The sequence below is a fragment of the Ornithodoros turicata genome, chromosome 3 (genome assembly GCF_037126465.1).
Source record: "Ornithodoros turicata isolate Travis chromosome 3, ASM3712646v1, whole genome shotgun sequence".
NCBI lineage: Eukaryota > Metazoa > Arthropoda > Arachnida > Ixodida > Argasidae > Ornithodoros > Ornithodoros turicata.
In genome coordinates this window covers 54685948-54702850 of record NC_088203.1, presented here as the reverse complement: position 1 = coordinate 54702850, position 16903 = coordinate 54685948, and the positions used below count along the sequence as shown (strand labels likewise).

At 46.8% G+C, this 16903-nt stretch overlaps 1 protein-coding gene across 1 annotated transcript; it reads left to right on the top strand.

The window, feature by feature from the left end:
* The first annotated feature begins 4154 nt into the window (after nt 1-4154).
* On the top strand, nt 4155-7976 carry LOC135389480 (uncharacterized protein K02A2.6-like). The gene has a single exon (XM_064619522.1). The coding sequence runs from the start codon at nt 4155-4157 to the stop codon at nt 7974-7976; it is 3822 nt and encodes a 1273-aa protein (XP_064475592.1).
* The last annotated feature ends 8927 nt before the right edge of the window (nt 7977-16903 follow it).

Genomic DNA, 16903 nt, shown 5'->3' with positions numbered 1-16903 from the left:
AAGTACAGCTCACATGAAGCTGTATACTGAACAGACATGTATGCTTCACACACAAAAAAGAACCAAACTTGGAAAGTTTGTTTCTTTTTTGGGTAAAAACAAAACGTGCACAAAATCATAATATAGCTGTATCCACTGCCATGAGGGTGTGACGCCACATTATGCAAAGGCCAAACACAATAGTACAAACATAAAATGCTGGCCGTGGGAACAGCAGGGAATTCAACCATCTCAGGAAAAAGAGGTGCAGGGATACGAGTAGAGATGTGCGCGAGCTGCAGGGATGCAGGCGCGATTTCGAGTAGTAGTCAAGTAGTAATGCCCTGTATCGTTTCCATGAAATACACCAGAGTGAGGTAGATACATACTGTGAAGTCGAGGGAGAAGCTTGCCTGCATTTTCTCGACAGGTATTCGATACTGGATAGATATTCTATCTCTATCTCTCTTCTATCTGTCTCTCTGTTCTACTTGGTGATATTCTATACGTTGAGATACTCGATCCGTGCGAGTTTGTAGTATCACATAACGCACAAGTCTTATATTCTGGGCGCGAACCTGTGAACGTGGTGAATCACTTGATCTTCACATTAATATTGTGCTATTCTTGCAACTGTATTATATAAAATCAGACATTATGTGAAAATTCCGTCCTGCGTTGAACTGCGCAAATTCCCCAACCACTCTGCCTTTCACCTGATTAATGCAAAGGCAGACCACAGTGACAAGCACATTTGGAAAACATGGCCAGAAAAAAAACAACTGATTTGTATGCCCAATCACAGAGCAACATGCAGGCAGACGCGACACTGTTTTTCCAGATCTTCTAAGCCTGTGCGTTTGTACGTTCGACGTGTTCTCTCCTTTGCATTGTCCCACGACCATCCCAACCGCGGGTGTGGCACAGCTGCTACCTGCAGTCAAATAATTATGGTGTTCCTTTCCAATATTGGATAGATATTCTATCTCTATCTCTCTTCTATCTGTCTCTCTATTCTACTTGGTGATATTCTATACGTTGAGATACTCCATCCGTGCGAGTTTGTAGTATCACATAACGCACAAGTCTTATATTCTGGGCGCGAACCTGTGAACGTGGTGAATCACTTGATCTTCACATTAATATTGTGCTATTCTTGCAACTGTATTATATAAAATCAGACATTATGTGAAAATTCCGTCCTGCGTTGAACTGCGCAAATTCCCCAACCACTCTGCCTTTCACCTGATTAATGCAAAGGCAGACCACAGTGACAAGCACATTTGGAAAACATGGCCAGAAAAAACAACTGATTTGTATGCTCAATCACAGAGCAACATGCAGGCAGACGCGACACTGTTTCAAGATCTTCTAAGCCTGTGCGTTTGTACGTTCGACGTGTTCTCTCCTTTGCATTGTCCCACGACCATCCCAACCGCGGGTGTGGCACAGCTGCTACCTGCAGTCAAATAATTATGGTGTTCCTTTCCAATATGTGCCCTTTTGTGTGTGTGGCGAACGCCACACAACCCGTTATCACTTATTTGCAACGACAAAGCAATCCGAAAGCACATCAGACATAAAGCGAATACCCTTAGACACACACACACTTCCCCACACATCACAACTGTCAGTGTACTCATTGTGCATCATAGAAGCGCAGAAAACGCGTGCAATACGACAAAATCACAGATCCATTTACCTGAATCATTAGTTTGTCCCTTACGGTATCGAAAGCTTGAGGCCCGTAATGCCTGCTTCACGTCATCTGCACGGTGATCGCCTCCCACTGTGCTTTTGCTTCGTTGTCGACTTGTATTTCACAAGCAGAGTGACATTGGTGCTATCCTCACGCAAACGTCTCGCGAAAATTATAAACGAAAACCTACAAAACTACAAAGACCATGTGCAAGCAGCCTCGCGAGTTTCAAAACCGTTGACCCGTTGACGGCACCGAAATTGTGGCGCGGCAAATCCCGGAGCCTCGAATATGAGTTGCGAGGCGCATTATACGTCTGTATAAAAATATCTGTTGAAAAGTTTTAAGCAGGTGTACAATCATTGTTTGTGCATGGCACATTAGCATAGCAAACGTTTTACGTATGCGTTTTACTGCATGCGAGCAGCCGTGTCACGCAGTCTCAGGTTTTGAGGACACTGCTGGCGGGATAGAGATAATATAGGAAGACATTTGAGAACGGCCTAAGCGCGCGCCCAATGCTTTCTCCCTACCTCGGGGTGTGCCCACCTGCGCGCGGCCAACGGGGGCATAGACACTGTTGCTAACCACATTTTACTCGCTAGATGTTAGCTGCGTTCTTGTTTTTGAGAGCAACAATGGCTTTGAAACGCCTTTAATTGCCGTGGTTGTCGGTCATTGACACGAACACCAGGTGAAACCTCACCTCGTGATATGTTACTGCCTGTGTATCACTCCTGCCTTGTTCCGTCGTTTGCGCATTATTATAACACCATGCAACAATGTAGGGAAACGTCGTAAACTGGTAATGTTTTCATCAAGGCACATAGGTATATGGAAGAAGAAAAATTTTGGGGTCGCAGGTCCACTTGGGGCGGAGCGAACACGACGACGATTTAGAGCATCTACATATTGCGGGACAAGATTTGTTTCGTGAGCATCTGCCTCACTTGGGCACCACGACTTGCTTCTGTGATTCTTCGACTACGCTCTCTTAATCTGATGCCAGCATACTTTTGCAGGATCACTTTCGCCAGTGAAATTATGTGATCAGGCTCCTCTGCATAGTGCTGGCACAGTGGTAGCTTGTCACCTTGTGTTAGGATGAAGTGATTAAACGACTTCAAAACAATCGCCCGCACTACAAGCTTCACAGACCTCAATTTCTCGAGACGAAAGGTCTGCTCAGCGCAACACAGCAAACGTATAACAAAGGGGGATGGTTTCACTACCACTCTCTTGTCCCTGAGCATGATGAGAACACTTGATGTCTCGTCATCTAGGAGTGTGTCCAAGCACCCATCACAGGTGAGTTTTGAGGAGACAATTCTAACAACATATCCTCCAATATAGGCAATAGCGTCCTCGCTGAACCTGCTGATTCTGGATGATTCCCCGTAGTCATGGTCAGCGCACTAAAGAAGGGCACAGATGCTGTCCTCTGCAGGAACTTCTGCAGTGGGAGCCTCCTTGCCTGCACTTTCATCCATTCGCGGCGTTCCCTGGTGACCGAGTGTCTCTATGCCTTCCACTGTAGGCGGGACATTTGCAGAGCTTGGGGCCTGAACTTCAGCGTGTATCAGAAGCTTCCTCTAGGCATGATGGAATTGGGAAGCTGATGGGATATTATTCCATCCACCTCCCGATTTTGCCCGATGCAGCTGAGGAACAGTTCCAAGTGGTCCTGGCTGAGGCGGTATGTAGTGATGTAACTAGGGGAGTGTAAGGGAGTAATATAGTTTCTTCATGCACACTGTTTTCTGATTCTAAGCCTCTACATGTTACCTGCATGCGCCCGCCTGGAACAGCGCTTCTGCCAGCTGTTCAACACTTTTTAGCGTAAAGGCCAAGGTAATGACTGACATGCGTCTCCCGTGCTGAGCAGCTAGCTCCCCGGATGGAAGTCGCAGGGTCATCATTCTTGAGGACAATGTAAGCATCCTTTTTCCTTGTTTGGGAATTGTTCGATTGCGAAGTGCTGCCTAAAATCATTTGCCAATTACGTTGTGCGAATTAAGAAAATCGAATGCTCTGTAAAAGATGTTCATGCTTTATGTTTAGTGGACACAATTATCAAAAGGAAAGGCCTACTCATCTACGTTGGCAATGAACGAAGCGTTTGCGTCACTTCCTTCAAATTCAGTCAACCCCAGAAACCTTGCGTGGGTCAGGGCTTTGCACAAGTACGAACTTAGAGCCTGCGCCGCAAGGCGGAACTTCATGATCTGGCGGCCAAACTCAATAAGGGACCTGGTGAGTGTAATGGTGTTAACGACGACGAGCGCTCTGTATAGGCTCGCGAGATGGCAAAGAGAAAGACGACGAATAAAGAGTTGCACCACGTGTGACATGGTGGCAGCGGTGTTACGTCGATAACGTGGCCAGCGTTCGAAGCGAAAGGATTAGCCCTAGCTGGCAGAAGTTCGCAATGGAAACGACTACTACGCCGATGACTTCAACGTTGGTAGCAGCAACGATGACAAGTATCCTGCCTCCGCCCAAGCCACTCGATGTTACCGGCGATCTTTGGAAAGCTTGGAAGTTGTGGAAAGGCGAGTTTAGCCTCTTCTCTACAGCGACAAATCTAAAGGCGCAGCCAAAGGAAGTTCAGGCCGCGACCTTCTTGGTTATACTGGGTGAAGAAGGCAGGAAGATATGCAATACGCTACAGTTTGAAACGGAAGCGGACCGTGACGATGTCGACAAGCTTATCCAGAAACTGGAAGAGCACTGCAAACCGACGCTCAATTTAACGTACCACGAATTTCTGTTCGGATCGCGAAACCAGAAAGAAGGGGAGCGATTTGACGAGTGGCTGACAGAGCTTCGGATACCCGCTGCTAGCTGCGAGTTCGGGACCTTGGAAAAACGCATGCTGCGTAGCCGCATAATCCTTGGAGTTCGCGACAAGAAACTTCAGCAAAGGCTGATCTCGGAAAATCCGTCATGTGAGAAGGTTATAGAAACATGTCGGATGAGAGAGCTCAGCAAGCAGCAGTTTGACGATATCCAGAAGGAAAAAGATGAAGTGAAGGAAGTTCACGCGGTCACGAAGCGAACGAGAACTTGTTCGAAGTGTGGATATACGCACGATAAAGATGCATGTCCGGCGCAAGGCAAGGAATGCAAGAGCTGCGGTAAACTTAACCACTTCGCCAGTGTGTGCAGATGCAATGGACAACGAAAGAAATATAGAAGGAAGCCGAAGGCAAAACAGGTCCTTGAAGTGGAACGTGAAGAAGACACTTACTTCTTGCAAATACTGTCCGTAAATAACGTCGCATCGAGCGATCTCTGGTCTGCTGAGGTTACGATCGAGAACGTGAAACTAAACTGCAGAGTAGACACTGGTGCCAATTGTTCCGTAATCTCAGCCGGACAGTTGAGAAAAGTCACTAACAAGAAGACTACAAAATGCAACGTTACGTTGAACACCTTCTTTGGCTTCAAGCAAAAGGCCGCAGGCAGGATTCCTCTGCAAGCATCATGTAACGGCCAAAGCACAAAGGTGCTGTTCTTCGTCGTACCACAAGAGGTACCGCTTACCCTGAGTGGGAAAGCGTCGGAAGAACTAGGTCTGATCCAGCGCACTGTGCATTCGGCAGTTGCTACAAAAACAAGCGACGAACATCACTTGTACGGACCAGCACAACCTTATCGGGACGTCTTTGAAGGCCTTGGAAAGCTAAAAGGGGTACAGTACCACATGAAGTTAACACCCCATGCAAAAGGAGTGGTAAAACCAGCAAGGCGGATTGCCGTTGCACTGAAAGACAAAGTCAAGCGCGAACTCGACCACATGGAAGCCGACGGAGTAATCGCCAAGGTGACGGAACCTACCGAGTGGGCGAGCAACATGGTGGTCGTGGTCAAGAAAGATAAGGTCAGGATCTGTCTTGATCCCGCAGATCTCAACAAGGCGCTCCTTCGGGAACACTACCCCATGGCGACACTCGAAGATATCGCGCCGCGTCTGGGAAAGGCAAAGTACTTTTCGACACTTGACGCATCGTCTGGCTTTTGGCAAATTCAGCTCGACAAGGACTCCTCATACATCTGTACTATGAGCACACCGTTTGGGCGATACCGTTTCCTAAGGATGCCGTTTGGGATTTCAACAGCTCCTGAAGTCTTCCAGCGAGCTATGCACAGGGTCCTACAGGATCTCGACGGTGTCGATGTCGTAATGGACGACATCCTTGTCTGGGGAGGGACCAAGGCTGAGCATGATCAACGCCTTATGAGGCTGCTGGAGCGATGCAGGGATGTAAACCTCAAACTAAACATCAGGAAATGTTGTTTCCTTCAACAGCAAGTACGGTACTTGGGACAAACGATCACGTCAGAAGGACTTGCTGTGGATCCAAGGCGAGTCGAGGATATTCTCGCCGTTACTGAGCCAACAAATGTCAAGGAACTTCGTACCTTCCTGGGCATGATCAACTTCGTGTCAAGATTCATCCCCAATGCATCACAAGTGTCGGCACCGCTACGTGAACTGCTCAAAACAGACACAATTTGGGAATGGTCAACCAGACACAAAGACAGCTTCAAAGAGCTACGCGAAGCGTTGACGAAGGCACCGGTTTTAGCGTACTTTCAAGCACACAAGCCTGTGACGCTCTCAGTCGACGCTAGCCAGGATGGAGTTGGAGCTGTCTTAACACAAGAAGGGCATCCCGTTGCGTATTCCTCCCGTTCCCTTACGGAGACTCAACAAAGATATGCACAAATTGAAAAGGAGATGGTCGCCATTGTACACGGCTGCGAGAAGTTCCACGAGTACATCTTCGGACAACCCAGCGTAAAGGTCGAGTCCGACCACAAGCCGTTGGAAGCCATTTTCAAGAAGCCTCTCCACGGATGTCCACTTCGTCTACAAAGAATGAGGCTCGCACTTCAAAAATACCCGATTAACGTTGTATACAAACCTGGAAAGGAAATGTTCATTGCAGATGCTTCATCACAATTTCCGAAGCAGGAATGCCTGAGAGAAGAGGAGCACTTCTATGTAAACGTACTTCAATACCTCGATGTTTCCGACGAAAAAATAGCGGAAATATCGCGAGCGACACAACGTGATAGCCAGCTGCAGAAGATCCGAAAATACGTCGAAACAGCATGGCCTAACAATAAAAACGAAGTTGACAACGAGGTGCGTCAGTACTGGACCTACAAGGAAGAAATTCACGCGCAGGATGGTCTGCTGTTTCGTTCCAACAGACTAATCATCCCAATGGGAATGCGGCAAATCACACTAAAGCTGTTGCATGCTTCACACTGTGGAGAAGAAAAGATGAAGGAGAGAGCGCGGGACGTCATGTTCTGGCCCGGGATCACGTCTGAGATTGAACAACTAGCAAGAAACTGCGCTCTATGTGAGAAGCATCGACCACGAAACGAGAGACTTCCTATGATAAGCCATGAACTCCCTAAGTTGCCATGGCAGGTTATCGGCGCTGACCTTTTCAGCCAGGGTGGAAGAGAGTTCTTGATCCTTGTGGACTACTACTCTTTCTACTACGAAGTCAAACCACTAAAGCGATCTACAGCGAAAGAGGTGGTAGCCATATGCACAGACGTGTTCACCACGCATGGAATTCCAGTAAGGTTTCTGAGCGATAATGGCCCACCTTTCGGCAGCCATGAGTTCCGAGAAGGCATGAGGTTCCTCGGAGTCACGCACATTACTTCTAGCCCTCATTACCCGAGGTCTAACGGCATGGCTGAACGAGCAGTGAGGGAAGCGAAGAAACTACTAAGCAAGTACGCCTATGAGAGCACAGAATTCAAGACTGCTCTGCTCGAGTGGAGAAATACTCCGCGGGACAAGGTGTTAAAATCACCAGTACAACGCTTGATGGGAAGGAGCACCCGGACACTTCTTCCGGTACATTCAGCATGTCTGCAACCAAGCCTGGTACAGCCAAAGGATGTGGTATCACGGCTTCAGCATCTCCGCCAACGTCAGCAGGTCTACTACAACAGAGGAACTAGACAGCTGCCTCAACTGCTGCCGGATAGTCCAGTGACAGCCTACAACAGCAAAGTCAAGACTTGGGCACCAGCAACAGTTGTGGGGTCCGCCGGGGCACCAAGGTCCTACATCATAAGGACGAGCGACGGTGCTGAGCTTCGTCGTACTCGGGAGCATCTTAGATCATCGCAATGTCAGCAGCAGCAACCTGCTTCCACTCCCGAGAACGAACCACGGTCGGGTCCAGCCACGGAGTCAGTACCAGTTCGTCGAAGCACCAGACAACGTCGAAGCCCTCGGAGATACCCCCTAGAAGAGTAATCTGTGGCTCCGTATCATGCAAGGACATTCCAAGAAGAGTCAAGGAAGAGTTTGGGTTTTGAGTTTTGGGACAAAATATCTTTTGTGTAATGTTGACTGGCTTCTTTTAGACTGACTTGAGAAAGGGGAGATGTAATGGTGTTAACGACGACGAGCGCTCTGTATAGGCTCGCGAGATGGCAAAGAGAAAGACGACGAATAAAGAGTTGCACCACGTGTGACAGTGAGCTTGTTTGCTGCTCTGAGGCCCTCCTTCTCTTGGAGTTTCTGCAGACTTTCAATAAAGGCTCACCTGGTCGTCTAAGAAAGGTGAAAGTATAGTTAAATTTGTTGGCACGCAAGAGAGAAACTGAAATGGGAGCTAGGTGTACTGCGTACAAATGCAGATAAAGTGAGCTCAACTTATGCAAAATACTGGAACGTGGAGGGGTTCAGAAAAGAACTCGTCCATCCTTGTTCCCACATTATACACAATGGACAGTTGGTAGTATTGTCATCCTATTTGCTTACCCCATAGTGGCTACTGTGTAACACCTTGTGATCTCCAAACAGGTTAATGAGCAGTTTAAAGGGACCGAAAAGTGAAAAATAACCCCCATATTTTGGCCCACCATCCTGCACATTATCATTGTTTGATAACGCAGAGAAAGCATTACCTCACAATTCGGAATATTTTTTACGTATAAATATTTTGAAGGTTGCCGGAACGTGGACGGTGCTGCCAACGAACAGCAAAAAAAGAGTAACTTGGGTTTCAGGTCCAGGGCGTCCTGGATTGGTCAACCTGTACAACGTGACAATTAGTTTGTAGAGAACAAAGCTGGCACACATTATCGTTACAGCTAAACGTCATTTTAAAAATGACGTTCACTTCCAGGCATTTGAAGAACATAGTTTCTATACTAACAAAACATTTAGCTACTTCGCCGCCATGACCCGCCGTGCCGTTTTGCAAGGCCGTCTGTGTTATCGCGCTTATTGTCTACGCCGTGGGTGGTCATACTGGCCGCGCGAAGCAGAAAGTGAAAGTCTGTGAAAGTAATCAAATCACTTGTCTGTCACTGTTGTGTCACGCATTTACGTATGCCTGGTGTACGTTGTGGCGTTCAGGGATGCGGAAATCGTTCATCTTCGACGACGGGCGTTTTCTACCATAAGATTCCACAGGACAATGAGCGAAAACGAAAATGGTTCGAAGCACTCGGCTATGAGATACAGCAGTCGTGTCGTGTGTGCTCAGCCCATTTTGCTGCCGATGACTACGAAGATACCGCAGTAGGCGAAGCGAAAACGTGTGAAGCAAGCTGCCGTTCCGTCACCTGTTATTCTGCTTCGCAGTGGTGACGGGGTCAACACAACGTCTCAGGTATGTACAGGTGTCACATATGTATAAATTATAATATAGCGATGACGTATACCATTTAACTTGTGTTATCCTACCTACTGGACATTGTGAACATGAACAAATTTAGTTTTAGGGACATTCCGGTGTTGAAGTGGCGCCAGACTGCTTCGTAGTATGTAGAGATATCATCATTTGGTCATCTTTTGAAAATTTCTCTTTTGAAATAGTTTTTAAAACTGTTTCAGGTCGACTGCAGTGATTGTACTAGGCTTGTGCATATATTTGTTTTCATAGACTTGTGCATGGAAGTCACCGTATCGGATGACACTACTGATGCTTCCAGCACATTGTCCACGTCGACGGACACTGTTTGTGAAGTACGCAGTAAAAAATACTATTGTCCAGATCTGCATTGCAAGAATTCACAACCAAATATACTCAGCAAACTTGAACTTTCCTACTTTGCAGGAAACAACTGTAGTCGAGTTCGGCCATGCATACTGCAGCACTGTCTCTCCAACCACTATGAAGTCTGCATGTAAGAAATGATGTGCTCAATGTGATCCGCATTTCTTATTAATCTTTTTGTTTGTGTGTGTGATTCAGGCACTCAAGTTAACATGACAGAAATAGCTGCAAGCTGGTATGCTAAAAATGATGATCCGGATTTGCCAGGAGTGACAGCATTCCTACCTGTGGCTTCGTCTCCCGCTCGTGCTTCTACCAGTTACAACTGTGTGATTGCTCAAGAGGTAGAATAGGGGTGAGTCTGTATCCAATTGTTAATATTTTTGCAATCCTTACATGGACACAAAGACACCTGAAAGGACATCACGTGGGCCAATAATTACATCGACCCCCCACTCCGCAGATTCTGCCAAGTCCACAGGTGGAACCACTAGCTTTGTAACGTGTTGCAGACTTTGTAACATTTCTGGAGTCTTTGGACAGGTGCAGAACATCAGTATGACATCAACAGTGGGAGAAAAAACTGATGAGAGTTACTATCCATCTGAGGATAGCTTCATTGAAGGGTATACAGGAACACTTTCTCTTAATTCCTTGGCCCCAATGGCTCTTTGGCTTTCTTTGGCTCCAAACATGTGCCCAGAAGGAACCGTCACGCAGACTCATGGTGCCATATCCGCAGTAGTTCTAAAATTAGAAAAAAGACATCTCTTATACCCACATGGCATCTCTACCCGCTTTAGCCAATATTCTAAATGACGAAGCTGATCCTGTGTGTTACGCATTGTACATTACAAGTTACAGTGACATATTAATTTCCAGTCACCCAGACTGAGGAGGTTGCAGTCACTGTCGCCTCTTCGACACAGACGGATGTGACTTTTCCAGTTACTTCTACACCGGTCGGTAGTGACAATGAGTCAGAGCCTGAGCCTGAACCCTCCCTCATGGATGTCAGCTATGTTCCCTCCATGGGGTCAGTGAATGACAGGATAGTGCCTTCTCACATTGTTCCCTGTAATGTAGACGATGATGTGACTATGACTTGCAGCTCTTTTGTGGACCTGAGCAGGATGCCAGCCGAAGGAGAGTCAATCAAGGATATGAAATACCTCGTTTTTGAACAGTGCCTGCTGCCCTTGTTTGAAGCATGCCGTGTTTGTCTAATACCATGCTTGACAAGCCTAACTCGGTCAGGGACATGTGTGACAGTGCGTGCAACCTGTAGCAATAACCACATATTTGTGTGGTCAAGCCAACCGTTACTTCGACAGAAGCCACTTTGCAATGTCCTGCTTGTTGCAGGGATTTTGTTTTCAGGAAACTGTCCAAGAAAAACTCTACGAATGGTGCAGCAAATTGGTATCGCCACAATTGGGTTCTCGACCTTTTATAGACTTCAGGATGCCTACCTCTGGCCTGCAACACAAGCTGTATGTTCGTTTTATCTTTCTTGTGGCCTAGACAACTGAACACCATGCGTTTTATTTTTCCTTGTGCATAAGGTATGGCTGCGGCAACAAGATTCCTTGCTGGCACATTGCACAGAGCCTCTTTGCCTAGCTGGAGATGCAAGGGCAAACTGGCACTGGACAAACGGGCACTGCGCTAAATACGGCAACTACACGTTCCTAGACGTAAACAACAAAAAAAGATAGTTCACGTGGAGGTGGTGCAGGTAATCCGTTGTTTATTACCCATATTTGTTCACTGCTGTTTTTGAAACAGTGTATAACTGGGTGCACTCATGTTCAGTATTTATATCATGTTCCTGCTCAGAGCAACGAGGTCAGTGGAAGCCACGCCATGGAGAAAGATGGCCTCCACCGAGGTTAGGAATTCCTGACGAAGGAAAAGGACTGCATTGTTGGAACAGTCATTACGGACCGCCACTCTCAGATAAAAAAATACCTGAGATCATGTCATCCTGCCATCTCACACTTGTATGACTGTTGGCACGTTGCAAAGGGTTTGTCATCTTCGTAATTTCCTTCATGTTCAGTTGGTTACACGCATGTTTCGATTTCAGGGCTAAAAAAGAAGCTGCTGGCTGCTGCAAAGGGCAAGCACTGCTCTGTTATTGGTGCCTGGGTACCGACGGTTGTTGCACATGTTTACTGGTGCGCAATGACTAGTAATGCAGACCGCAAACTACTACTGGCAAAGTGGACATCCATGGCTAACCACGTTGCAAACGTACATGTCCATGAGAATGCACTTCATCGACAATGTCAGCATGGTGATCCCCCAAGGCGGCTATGGACGGGTGAAGGTAGGGTGCACAAAAGCAGTAGTAGCCACTAACTGAGTTTATCGTGCACCAACTCTGTTTCTTGCTAAATAGGTACAGAGGCTCATCAGAAATTGAAGAGCATTGTGTGTGCCAAGCTACTCTTGAGTGACATTGGGCAACTGTCGTCTGTTGGGCAGACTTACGCTGTTGAGGTCTACCATAGCCTCCTGCTCCACTTCCTCACCAAACTGCTGGCGTACTCGATGAAAGGAATGCAGGCCATGTTTGTGATGCCGTAATAATGCAAGGATGGCTGAATGTTTCCTGTTTTGTTAGTAGTGTTTGACTTTTTCGGACCCAAATCTGCCCGCTATTTGCCCCGAAACGAAATTCGCAAAACTTTGGTTCAACTCAAACTTCCCCTCCCATGTCCTGGCAGATTACAACGAATATAACGCGAATACATCGAAATATTGCTATTGCGACACAAGATATCCAACGACTTGGACAAAAATTACAGCCATTATGTCTTAAACATTGGTGCACAATTTCGTTCAAAACAAATTTCATGCGAATCGAAAATTCGTTGTGCTGCAGACGGGTGTCGAGATGCCGGTGGCACGTGCACCACCAAGTTTCCGTCGTGGAAACAAAGGCGAATTTCACGCTCCACTGCGCATGTATATACAACTGTTGTTTCGTCCACTGATAAGTGTAACGGTGGTTCAGGCTATCCCTGTGACAAGGGCATAACTGTATTCGGACGTCAAACGTTGTGGAACCTACTCTTATGTGACAGAAATATGTGCAGGTCGCTCTTGGCTGCACTCCATTTCAATGAAAATTCAGACAGATCACAGGCCACGTCTCGTACCGGAGAGTTACCCTACAAGGTGGCCTACCCCAAAAATCAGGGAAGGCTGTTCTACGTCCACTGAAAAGATCAAGCACATATGGTAATGGGCCCATCTGTGCTATGCCTCTGTGCTGGGTTACATTGCATGAAACTGTCAAGTAATGCCACATAAATAGGTGTTTGGGTTGTTGTCATGGCACAAAAACTTTCTGTCACTGTAAATGCTTGAAGCATATGCAGGGGTGTTGAGAATACTTTTTACTAACTGCTTACCTTTAAGTGGCAATATATTAAAATTCATATTCCTGCAGCTTACGTTGATGACCTCTTCACTGAGGTCTTCAAGAGATGTATCGAGCTGCCACCGTATGAAAAGGCAAAAGCGGACAAGGATGACACCGTGTCACCACCACCATTGAGCAGCCAATACAGCCGCGTCTCAAAGGAGGAGCTCCTACGCATCCAAAGGACAAGGTTCCCAGAAGAAATTTCACCCAGCGAAAATGGATAGCATGGCATTCGTTCCCCTGAATGTGTTGGAGGACAGCGAGGAGGCTGGGAGGAATTTTCATCCAGGAAATATGCACTTGAAGGGGGTGTACTAAATTTTACGTTTCCAGTTTCCTTTTTTGTCCAGGTTTCCCTAACCATCATAATCAGCAAGCATAATGCATTGCTGTCCTATATCCGAGACCGCTTAGAAAACAATACAGTTTACTGGAGGCATGCAAAGCAAGATTTTGCTGACTCTCTTTCTGCCTCAGCTTTCCTTGTCCTTGCTCAGTTCCACCTTTTCTTCACACTTGTGCTACGCACATCTGCAGGAAGCACTAGTGGGAAAAGTGCATCCGACACGACGTCCCACAAACCGGGACGCTGCGGCAAGTCAAAATTAGTGATTTTCCCTTACTTTTGAAGGAATTTTGACAATTCCCTTCTTTCCAGGTTGGTAGACGCCCTGCTTCGTTATGTCACAAACAATTTCATCCTTACGACATTGGAGCATAGCTAGTACTTTGCAGAACCAAACTAGTAAAGGAATAACTGTGATACGCATTCATAGTCATAATGCTGTTTCATCTGGTCAGATATTTTAAGTTCTGATCTTCCCCTCTGCAGCAATCTTTACCAGGGATCGGAACTGCTACATTGTTTCCTGATCGGTTCGGGTCCACATATATTGCTTCAGTACAGGTTCACTGGACTGAAATTATCAGATTGAACTGGTTTAGGAATATCAGTTCAGTTCAGCTCAGGGAGAAACGAAGGAACAGAAGAAACGTGGTCAAAGGGTGGGGCACTATTTAAGCTGTTAATTTTTCTTCGGACCTGGCTTAACCGGTCCACCGGTAGTAAGTTTTCTACATGAAAGGCGACCTTACAGTCATTGCGCACAGTTATAAGAGGAAGGTATAAAATAAACGTTTCAGGGAAAAATCTTTCATGGAAGCTAGTGAAGACAAAAGTAATAAACACACCTATTATTTACGCATCGCTTGACCATAGTGGTGTAACGACGACAAACACTGCTCAGCGGTCAGGTGTTTTGTGACGCAACTTCTCTGAGTGCTTCTCTGATATTGCTTTCGCCAACAAGATTCTGCAGCATTTCACACGTGGGTTGCGAAGCGCAGCAACGAGACTGCGAGGCGAAGGACAATGGTAATCATTTAGGTTGATGGAGTTGCTGTCATCTGATCAGTCCTACGTGTACTTTGAAACATATGTGAAAGTGAACGATTTCTGACGGCCCCTGTGTCGCTTTTCGTGTATTTGTGTTCAAAACTGAAACTTACCAGTTAACACATCGTGCTCGATTCGGCTCACCTACAATCGGCGACAGGCTGCCACTAGACGCTGCGTCGCTGTCTTCGTCAAGGGCTCTCGGATCGAAGTCGTAAGGAGGTAAAAGGAAGTCACTTGGACTCAGAAAATCGTCATGGTCGCTTTCTGAATCTGAGCTGCAAGAGGTGGACATGACGGGACGCGCGCGCGGGATAGTAGCGGAGGAGGGGACGCCCGCGCCGTTGTTAGGATACGATCCTCCTTTCCCGACCGTGACATCATGTCATTTTGCGGGTGGATACTCTGACGCGCCCTGCTTTCTACGTCATCAGATGTGGCGTACATTTCCCGATCTTCGAAAGTTCGTTAAAAATGGTGAGCCTGAGCAAATCGCACTGGCGTTTTGTGATTCGCGTCTCCGAAGTATATTCTTTCCATTGAGTGTATAAAATGACCACCCATTTTACGACTGTGGAGTGGCGCTTTAACACGGTGGTATTCTTTAACTTGCACTTCATCCAAACACTGTTGCGCCAACTCAGTTAAATGCTGAGGTGGGGGCCACTGGCTTCCCAAGTGGATCCACACCATGGTGTCGTTCGGACACTCTTTGAAGACACGATCTCTTAATGTCCTGCGATGCCATATACTGCAGTCGCAAGGAGTTGTTCTTCAGCAGTATTCTCGAAAGGATTTGAAACGGAACACCACTCGAAGAAGTAATTAACTTAAGGAGCTGACCAATGCCACTCTCAAATACAAAACAGGATAATGACCACAATGGTCCATGAAGTATAGTGCTTTTTGGCAAGTGCAGGATGGAATGAACATTAGGTGTCATTCGTGTCTCTCAATAGAGAAACTGCACTTGTACAACAAACTATGTTATTTTTTCAGTACTTTCAGCTAAGTCATCCTTTGTTACAACACTCTTCATGATAAGGTAAAGTCCAGAGATAAGTAGTGCAAAGTTACGAAAATATTTTTCAGGTAGCACATTCTTGACACAAGGGAGGCAGTAGTAAAATAACCATGTTTGACATTCGGCCGCCTTCCAGTACTTCCTAAGCTTGACGTCACGAGGTGGCCTGTTGATGCAGTGCGGTGGCTTAATGCTCATTAATCTGTTGTTTACAAGAGACAGTGCTTGGGGATTTCCAATATAGTAGTCTTGTCCAGCGGTTCCAAACCATAATTCAAGAAACTGCCGTGCCACACCCAGCAAGGCACAGTGCATGTAGTTGGGCCGGAAACCCCACACAATGTCGAAACCTGGCACGTTCAATAGAGGCGAAGGGCCTTTCAATCCTCTCACTGTTCAGTTGCAAGCAGCTGCAGACGACATATCAGCTGCAGTTTCCGCTGCGGTCCTATCAGCCACCACACCTGTTATGGGGTACTTCACACGTCCTGTAGGAATGAAGAGGATACTTAGCCACACACCGTAAATGTAAAATCATATCAGCATAACCTACCATTACAGAGAGCATTAAGTATGTGTGAACAAAGATTTCTAAAAAAATCTGTTGAAATCACGTTGCTTTATGTTGGTGAGTAGATACTCTGTGGGTCTTGAGCATCCCACTTATTCGGGGAGGCGAATGCGGTGATCTGTGGAGGCCTGGCTGTACCATGCCTCCACAGCTCCCCTCATTCGCGGCAGTAGAAAAATAAAACACGTCATAGTCACGTGGTATTACATCGTCAGGCATCATGACGGATGCCCATTGGCCGAAGGAGGTTGCGCGCTCCGGGATTGGTTGACAGAGTTTCGAAATATCTGACAGCTCACTTTTCGCGGGCAGTCTGGGCAGTCGGCCAGGCGGGCAGCTCCAAGCAAGGTCGCTGCGTCTCCGCGGCTCGCCGATATCGGTTGACCACAACGACCAAAGGGGAAGTGTATTCGAGGGTTTGTTCGTGAGTTATAGTGATTCTGGCCATGTACTGATATCCGATAAAGTATCAACCTACGGACATTCTAGCCGGGTCGGAACTGGAATGCTTGGTGAGCTGACGCATGAGGAACACTTTCGAGCGCTGTCGCATTTTCAAGTACAGTGACTAAGAAGAGAGGGTTCGTAACGACAAAAGTATTTCCCGTGACTGTGTGACCTTCGGTGCATCGCCAGTATGAGAAGATGATGATCATCTGTGAAATACACGCGCTCGTGGACTTCGCTCGCCTCCAGAAGTAGACTGTGTGTGTGCTTTGCAAGTTCGAACTTGGTTTGGTTGCAGTC

What these genes read in the sequence shown, in the direction of transcription:
- LOC135389480 (XM_064619522.1), top strand. Translation starts at nt 4,155, where the DNA reads ATGACAAGTATCCTGCCTCCGCCCAAGCCACTCGATGTTACCGGCGAT.